General features: G+C 41.6%; 1 protein-coding gene across 1 annotated transcript in view; it reads left to right on the top strand.

Annotated features, from left to right (window-relative positions):
- Window positions 1-1266: 1266 nt before the first annotated feature.
- Window positions 1267-8665, top strand: part of pde11a (phosphodiesterase 11a) — a 50813-nt gene continuing 43414 nt past the window's right edge. Inside the window, exons 1-2 of the mRNA XM_043249748.1 lie at window positions 1267-2310; window positions 5042-5200. Of these exons, the coding sequence (XP_043105683.1) occupies window positions 1504-2310; window positions 5042-5200 (966 nt within the window). The 5' untranslated portion in view covers window positions 1267-1503. The remainder of the gene's footprint in view (window positions 2311-5041; window positions 5201-8665) is intronic.

Genomic DNA, 8665 nt, shown 5'->3' with positions numbered 1-8665 from the left:
TATGAGGAGATTCACGGATGGTAGTATAGGGGGTTATTCATATAAGTTGTGTGACTTATGTTGTGGATGTATTCTGTCATCCAAAGGCAAAGCTCAGTAACTACACATTCGGTCAAAATGGTGTCCTAAAATGGGCTTTGTGGCATCTGTACTGTCCTGTGACGAAGTCTCCCGGTTCAGGTGTTATTAACACTCAGCAAGGCAAATGACAGTCGAGACAGTCGGCCTAACACGAATCAGAATACGGACCGGTTGATCGATGAGTTTAACACAAATAAGGAAACCTGCAATGAAACTGACTTGAAGGCATTATGTATTTAGCAATAAAAAAATGCTAGTTCAGAGTTTGCGGTAGATTTCGCGCTGAACTTGCCAGCTGTTCTTGTAGAATCTGTGCTACTGAAATTGAAAAAGATTGTGATGGCAAGGAAGTAAAATCAAGTGATGAGACGACACGATCTGATGAGCGCATGAGTTATAAAAAGACACCGATAACTCAGCCCTGTGCTTTTTGTGTGTTTCCCTGATTTTTTTATTTTAAAATTTATTCAAATGAACTTTTGCGACAGCTTACGTAGATTGCAATCGTGAATATTTATGAGGAGCCTCTGAGGAAAGCCGGTGAAGTTCAGTTAACACTGAAACCTGATGAAGTTTCTGTACTCTCACCGCTCTTAAAAATTAAGATTATGTTTTGGCTTCGGTGGTTCCATGGAGGAACTTCGCTGAAACATACTTTGAAAAAATGCTTCTCTAAAGTTGAAAATGGTTCTTAACCCCCCCCAAAATTAATTTATATAACATTAGAGAGCGTAGTATTCCCTTACATTACAGAACTGTAGATCATATATATGCGTGAGGGTCTCCCTTTCAATGTGGTGATGCTTTTGGACAGCTGCATAACTCAATTTGTCCACTAGAGGTCGATGGAGCTGCAACTTTACATAGGGAAACAGCGAATTAGTATATAACTGAATTGACAGATACCGTACAGTAGATACTAGAGGAAGATACTTAGAATGTAGAAATTTATTTTGATTTGATTTGATTTATTTATTTATTTTTATAGTGCAATGTGGACCTACACATGCCTAACAGAAGCGCAAGGGCTTGTTTAACTAGGTGGTGATCTAAAAGAACACACGCACGCGGTAACGCAGGCATCGCTTGCGACGTCACCATAGCAACGAGAGTTTTGAAAAGCCGTAAAGGCTCGATTTCCCGGTGTCGCGCAGTCGACGAAAGACTCGGAGGAGGAGGGATGCGTGCTCGTGACGTCAGCGGTGCACCTGCGAGGCGCTCTGGCGCATCATCTCACCGGCGCTGCTTTAGAATGAACGAGAGCGAGCCGCGCCGCGCCGCGTCCGAGCGAACCGCCCGAACCGCCCGAACCCCACACGCTCAGACTCCGCTCCCCCCGCGGAACTTTGCGAGCGACACGCTGGGCTCTGCACTCACATAGATGACCGTGCAAAACGCGCGCCTCTCCCGTTTCGCTCGCAGATGACCGCCGCGGCAGCTATGGCAGGGTCGAACGTGGTCTTTTCCGACGTTGAAAGTTTTCTAGACGAGCACCCGGAATTGTTAGAGGACTACCTCAACAGAAAAGGCAAGGCGAGTATGGTGGAAAAGTGGATGAAGAGCCACCACGCCGCCAAAACTCCGGCGAACTCCGGCGCGGAAGCGGAGAAGGCGGCGAACGCGTGCGCGAAAGACAGCTGGGCGAGCAGGAGCGACGGGCTGCAGAGACGAGCGTCGCAGAAAGAGCTGAGGAAAACCTTCGCCAGGTCTAAAGCCATCAACGCCAACAGGACGTACGACGAGCACGTCAACTCCAGAGCCCAGGAGCCGCTGAGCAGCATGAGGAGGCGCGCGCTGCTGCGTAAAGCCAGCTCTCTGCCGCCGACCACCGCGCACATCCTCTCCGCGCTGCTGGAGTCCAGGGTCAACATCCCCCAGTACCCCTCCACCGCCGTAGACTACAAATACTACCTGAAGGAGCACAACGAGAGGGAGTTCTTCCTGGAGCTCGTCAAAGACATCTCCAACGACCTGGATCTGACCAGCCTGAGTTACAAGGTCCTGGTGTTCGTGTGCATCATGGTGGACGCCGACCGCTGCTCCCTGTTCCTGGTGGAGGGACCAGCCAATAAAAAGACTCTGGTGTCCAAGTTCTTTGACGTGCACGCTGGGACCACAGTGTTGCCCTCTCTCAGTAACTCGGATGAGGTGCAGGTGCCCTGGGGAAAGGGCATCATTGGATACGTGGCTGAACACGGGGAAACCGTCAACATTCCCGATGCGTATCAGGTGAAAGCAGGAATAAAGCGATTGCTTCTTGTCAGAAAGAAAGAAAAAAAGGATGCACGTTTGGAAACACAGTCTTGAAAAGATACAAATACCAGTCAAATAAGATCTTACTGGCCAAAACCTTTTCTTTGGGATTCTTGTTTAATTCTTTTAGGATGGTTTCCAAATAATGATAGAAATTAGGAACACTGGTGAGGACACTAACATATTTTCCCATATGGATAATTAGTTATCACATAGACAGGACAGTTATTGATGGTAAAAGACAAACACATGTTAAACATGTGAAACAAAATATTTTTTTTCGTAATACAAAAGTGAAAAACCTATTTTTATTATTTTATTTTTATGTTAACTAAAGGATCATTGAAGAAATAATTATCAGACAGGCAGAAAAGTATTTATGCATATCAGGCAAAGCAGAAATAAAATGATTGTTAAAAATAATATTTGAGATCATTCTAATGGAAGTTCTGCTATAATATGAATCGAATGTAAAAGGATAAAAGTCATACAAATCTCCTATTTAATTGAAAGTGTTAATGTTGAAGTAATGTTTAAGATAAAACGAGAGACTAAAACTCAATCTCAGATGAGTTTCTATGATACAACTGTTCCAAATGAACATGAACATGGAATTTATATCGTGATTTCTGTATGAGAACAATTTGGAAAGGGGCCAAAGCAATAGGCAAAAAACACTTACTTTGATCCATTTTCCAAATTATGAGATAAAGATGAAAGATTATAAAGCTTGGGGCATATGTTGTGAAAGCCAGTCAAACTACAATTTCCCTTAGAAATAATTAATTGTCAGGTATAAAGGTACAAATTTGACTGATATCAATTTTGATGGAGAAAAGCGATCTTTTCTGATGCATAACAGGTGAAGGAATAAAAAAGACAGTTTGTAGTCGAGATAAAAAGTTGAGAACAGATTGATATTCTAAATTAATTTGGAATCCATTCTAATGAGAGAAAAAATCCTTTCAGAAACCTTCGGTAGTGAACAGTTTTGCCTTTATGTGTCACTGTACAAGATTATCCCTGGTGGCATAATTTGCATCAATATAATAAACACATTCAAACCGCCCAAGGTGGTTTCTTCCGGATCTGGTGGTTTTCGGAAAGTTCGTCTTGGAGATCAGAACCGGCTAAACACCAGGACACCACCTCAAGCTGTGTTTTTCCATCCAGTAGCATTGCATTTGATTGTTAAATGATTCTCATTCGGGGCCAGCGGAAATTCAGTTAGGGTTACGAAGCGTTAGCTTTTGTTGACTCCGTGGCTCGGTCACTCACATGACATTATCTCAAACGGATAATGACCGTCACACAGACAGGAGAGTGTTTTATTGTGACCCTGGGTGATGTTTTTGGTTTGATTATTCCCAGAGATCCATAAAGGGGCCTTAGTGAAATAATGAGTTGTGTGAGAGTATCTGAGTATTGATTACTGAATCGATCAGCTCAGACAAACTTCATCCTCTCCGGTCTACAGTTAGAGTCCTGATGCTGTCATGATGATGATGCCAGCTCGCAGTTCTCTAATTAGTCTGTCAATCTGCGTTTGCCTTTTCATTTAGCAAGCGGAGCAGATCATTAAAACTGCATTATTTATAGCAGTAAACTCAGCATTTCAGAGACCGCACGAAATGGAAACATGCATGAACGACGCAAAAGTTAGCGTGAACGTTAATAGTTAATATTATTTAAAAATAGTAACACTTTGTGTAAATTAATAAGTCATTACTGCCATTATATAAATTGTAACCAAATAGATTATTTACTTCAAAATATGAATAAGTAAAAACGTATTTAAAGTTTTATGATATTTGAACCTGAACTAATCTGTTAAGCTTTAGTTAATGTTAGTGTTTGTTAACGTTTAAATACTGGTCATCAAAAGTTTGGAACAATAATAACCAGGCAGCGTTTATTTGATCAATAAGAACTGTCATATTGGAAAATATTTGTTATTGTTTTAATTTAAAATAACTGCATTTTAAAATGTAATTTATTTCTATGATAAAAACTGTGTCACATGATCCTTCAGAAATCATTCTAGTATTGCGATTTGCTGCTCAAACAGCATTTCTTAATATTAATAATGTTGAAGATGGTTATGCTGCAGAATATTTATGTGAAAAAATGTAACACGTTACCAAGTCTGGGTAATTTAAACAAAAAGACAAAAATACTTTACATTTATTTTATTATTCTTTTAGCTTTCTATTCATGAAATAATTCTGCAACAACGTATTATGGTTTTCACAAACATATTAAGCAGCAAGAACTAATGCATTGTATAAAAAAATCATAATTAATAATTGAATGTCATTAATCATTTAAAATAGCTGGCATATGTGATTTCAGTATTATAACAGCTATTTTAAATTGTAATAATATTTGATAATATTACATTAAATTTATTTTTAACTAGATAAATGCAGCCTTTGTGAGAATAAGAGATTATTATTTTTTTTAAATCTTAATTATTCCAGTCTTTAGTTTGTTATAAACACTGGAGACCAGAAATATTCTACTCCAGGCAGGGTAAGTAGTGTTTCTCATGTTTCTGTCACTTTCTGTATTTTTTTGCAGTTCTGTTTAGTGCCGCTAGCAGCACAGCAGTGACACACTTCACCTCTAATTAGTTTGGTTTCTCCTAACAGTTATTATAAGCGTTCCCATTCAGTTGAGAGTGACTGTCCCTTGTCCTCTTTTGTAGGATCATCGTTTCAGTGATGAGATTGATAAACTCACCGGATATAAAACCAAGTCTCTGCTGTGCATGCCCATCCGAAACAGTGATGGAGAGGTCATCGGGGTCGCACAGGCCATCAACAAGAGTCCCAATGGAGCACTCTTCACCGAAGATGATGAAAAGGTACCATATGCACATGCTCTTTAACAGTGCTTTACTGGCTGAACCTTATTATACAAGTGAACTATGCTTGCTTTCTGCTCTTGTCTTCTAGAAACCTTTGGTCTATTGTGTTTCTTCCAGTGTGTAAAACACAGAAATTATTTTTTTTCTCCATACACACGGTTTTTCAGAGTGATACAGGATGTCAAGGGTCATCTCTTAGCTTTCAGGGTGGAGTTTTTCATGTCATTAGCAAGGCATTTCTACCTGAAGATGTTGATTTTTATATAATAGCTTTCTGAGATGGTGACTGGGAATGTGATTTGTGTCACAACACGTTATTAGCTGTTTAATAACAGTCAAGCCAAATGCTGGTGATATCAGTTACTGTTATGTGTTTTATATATATATACTAAATGATTTTGTCAGTCTGTGTCCACATGCGGTCTGTGGCTACGTCTACATTGTACATTAATGTACATTAATATAAACATTAATACAGATACTTATGAAATTAGTGTTTGCATTTCGAAAATGCTCTCTGTCCACGCTAGCATTTTCAGGCATATTACAAAAGTTTCTTATCCATGTTGGAATGTTGGAAAACAAAGGGGATTAAAATAATTATAATGTTGCTTTTTATTCTTGGTGTGGTTCGCTTTAACGTGGAAAGATTTCTAAACAGATCTGAATTGTTAATACAAAAAAAAGTCATGTGCAAGTAAACTGTCCTCTCATTGGTCAAAGTTCCAAGTATTTTCAGCTGTCATCTGTCAGGAAGGATCTAAAACCATTTTGAGGCCTTATTGTTGTTTTTTTTGTAGCTGTCATTGGAAAATCATGATTATACCACACCTACTACGAAGAGCAATAATACAGCATTATGAAGTGAAAAGGCTTGCTTTGATTTTGAATGGTGAAGATGTGCTCACCCAGAGACTGTCAGGATCCTGCCCTAACCGTCTTGTCACTGTTTACTGTTTCATTGCTTGTAATGCGCATGTGTGTGAGCACATGGCTTTGTCTTTGTTTGTGTTTGTCATGTGTCTTTGTCTTGCCCCCTTGTTTCCTGTTGCTATGCCCTGTTGTTTAGTTCTCATTTGTTTGCAACTGTTCCTCATGTTCTCCTTCCCTTTACGTTGTTCTTCCTTTCCCTCTTGTGTTGTCAAATTGTTAAACCTATCTGTTGTGTCAATGTAAATTTTTCTAGCTTGTCTCCCAATCTTAATGCTATTGTTTATTCCCTGCCTAAGTTGTCAGTATATATACTTCATAGTCTCGTCTCATCCCATCCTGTCCCATCCTGTCTAGCTGGATGTGGAGTGGCTTCAGGATGTGGAGTGGCTTCATCACATTCCTGTCACGCCTCCACCAACCTACCTCCAGTCATCACCTGCTCAGTCTCTTCACCCCTTTGCTCTACCGTCTTCCGGGGCTGAACCTTACAGTCTCCCTCTCAGCCTGCCTCACTCCCCTCGTCTTCCTGCCTATTGTTTGGGCTGTGTTCTCTCACCTTCTCTCGTCTCCTCTACCAGTTTGTTGAATAAATCTGTTGACACTCACCCTGTTTTTGAGAACTCCTTCCACAATTGCAGAACGAACTGACCAGCACGGAATGAGTTTCATGATCCTGCCATCTGCAGATGCTCAGAAGAGACTGGCTCGCCATTGAGGTCTGGCTAGCCTTCGTCAGCAGGGCTGGGATATAAGAGCATTTATCCACTTTTTCTGGACAATGTCATGAGGGCTTGATTATGATGAGACCACCCTTAAAGACATCTTAACTAGCTGCCTGCATGAACCCCTGCCTAAGTGGGAGATGGATGGTCTTTAAATTTCTAGGACTTCTCCAGGTATCTTGGTCATCACATACCAAGAATTCCTCCTCCATCTCCTGGGTCAGCATGCAGCAACCACTCCACCCCACTTCCCTTGTCAAGTCAAAAGCAGGATTCACTTCTATCTCCTACTCAGCCAGTGACGTTTGCACCAGGTGTGTCTGAGTCTGCCAAGTCAACGTCTGTCTTCCCAAACTGAGCTGAATGCACTCCCGTTACTTAAGAATCAGACAACTCTAATGTCCCTCGGACTATTAAGTCTATCCCCGACTTATCACTATCCACTGGGCCTATTCCTGTCTCCACTGAGATTACCAGGATCACTGCTTCTTCACCTGTGTGGGCCAAGTTAGCAACTGATAATAGCAACAGAGGCGGTCAAGCGTGCAGTTTCAGTCCATCAACAGAGGAGGAGGACAAGACAGGAAGGGAATGATATTGCACTGCATGGGCGCAGTGCAATATCATTCCCTTCCTGTCTTGCCCAGTGAAGCACCTCCCTGTAATGTTTAATCTACAGAAGCCAGTACTTGTCTTGCCATGAAGGCCAGTTCCAAACTGCTGACTTTCCCAGTTACGTCCATGGATGCCTTTCCTGCCAGTCATGTCAAGTCTAAGAATGTTCCTGTCAATCGAGCATTATCCACAGAGGCCATTCCAGAACAGCCCACTCTCACTGTGTTAGCCACGAAGCCTATTCCTGATTCTCCTATTCATCCTGCTATCTCTGAGTTACCTGCTGTCCCTGATAATTAAGTTTTTCCCACAGAGGCCATTTCTAAACAGCTTACCATATTGGCCACAAATTCCATTCCAAAAGCTTTTATTCACATCATTATGGCCATGGAGGCCTTTCCTGAGGCTCTCCCAGTTGGTCATGGCCACAGAGGCCATCTCCTAGCACCCCACTTCACTAGTCACAGACCAAGAGGCTGGTCCCAGGCAGCCAATTGTTATAGCTGCTGAGGCCTTTTTTGAGACTCTTGTGGTCCACAAGGGAGATTATTACCACCCTTACTGCAGCCACCAAGTCTGGAGTCCCTGAAGGTGAGTTCCCAGTGTCTGTTCCCACCCTAGAGCCTCCAGAGTCTGTTTCTGCTGCAGTGTCTGCTCCAGCCCAGGAGCTTCCAGAGTCCGTTCCTGCTTCCACCCCTGGGTTTAATAATAGTGTGGACAGAGAATGCATTTACAAAGATTTTGTTAAAAAAATGTATTGCTCCTAGATTTTCCATGGTGAACTTTAAGTGGTTTTATTGGAGACTGGAAGGTTAGGAACAGCAGACCATGTAAAGTCAAAGAGCAGTGGGGAGCAGTGGAAACTTGCAGTATTCTGTGGAGTAATGCATCAGTCATCTCTGTTTATCAGTCTGATGGGCAAGTCAGTGTTTGCTGAATTCTGGGAACTGTGTTTTGCCAACTGTGAAGTTAGCAGAGGAGGGCTAATTCTATGGGACCTGGGCATGACCCTTTATTTCCAGTAAAAAAAATTCTGAATACTTCAGGATACCAAGACATTTAAGAAAATCCCCATCAAAAACCTCTTAGATGGACTGGCATGGAGACTGTGAGCTAGGTCTTCTGATCCAACATCAGTATCTGTCCTCACAAATCCACTATTGGATGAATGGGCAAAAAATTCCATATAAAC

Source organism: Puntigrus tetrazona, chromosome 9 (assembly GCF_018831695.1).
Source record: "Puntigrus tetrazona isolate hp1 chromosome 9, ASM1883169v1, whole genome shotgun sequence".
Lineage (NCBI taxonomy): Eukaryota > Metazoa > Chordata > Actinopteri > Cypriniformes > Cyprinidae > Puntigrus > Puntigrus tetrazona.
This window is presented reverse-complemented; position numbering and strand designations above follow the sequence as displayed.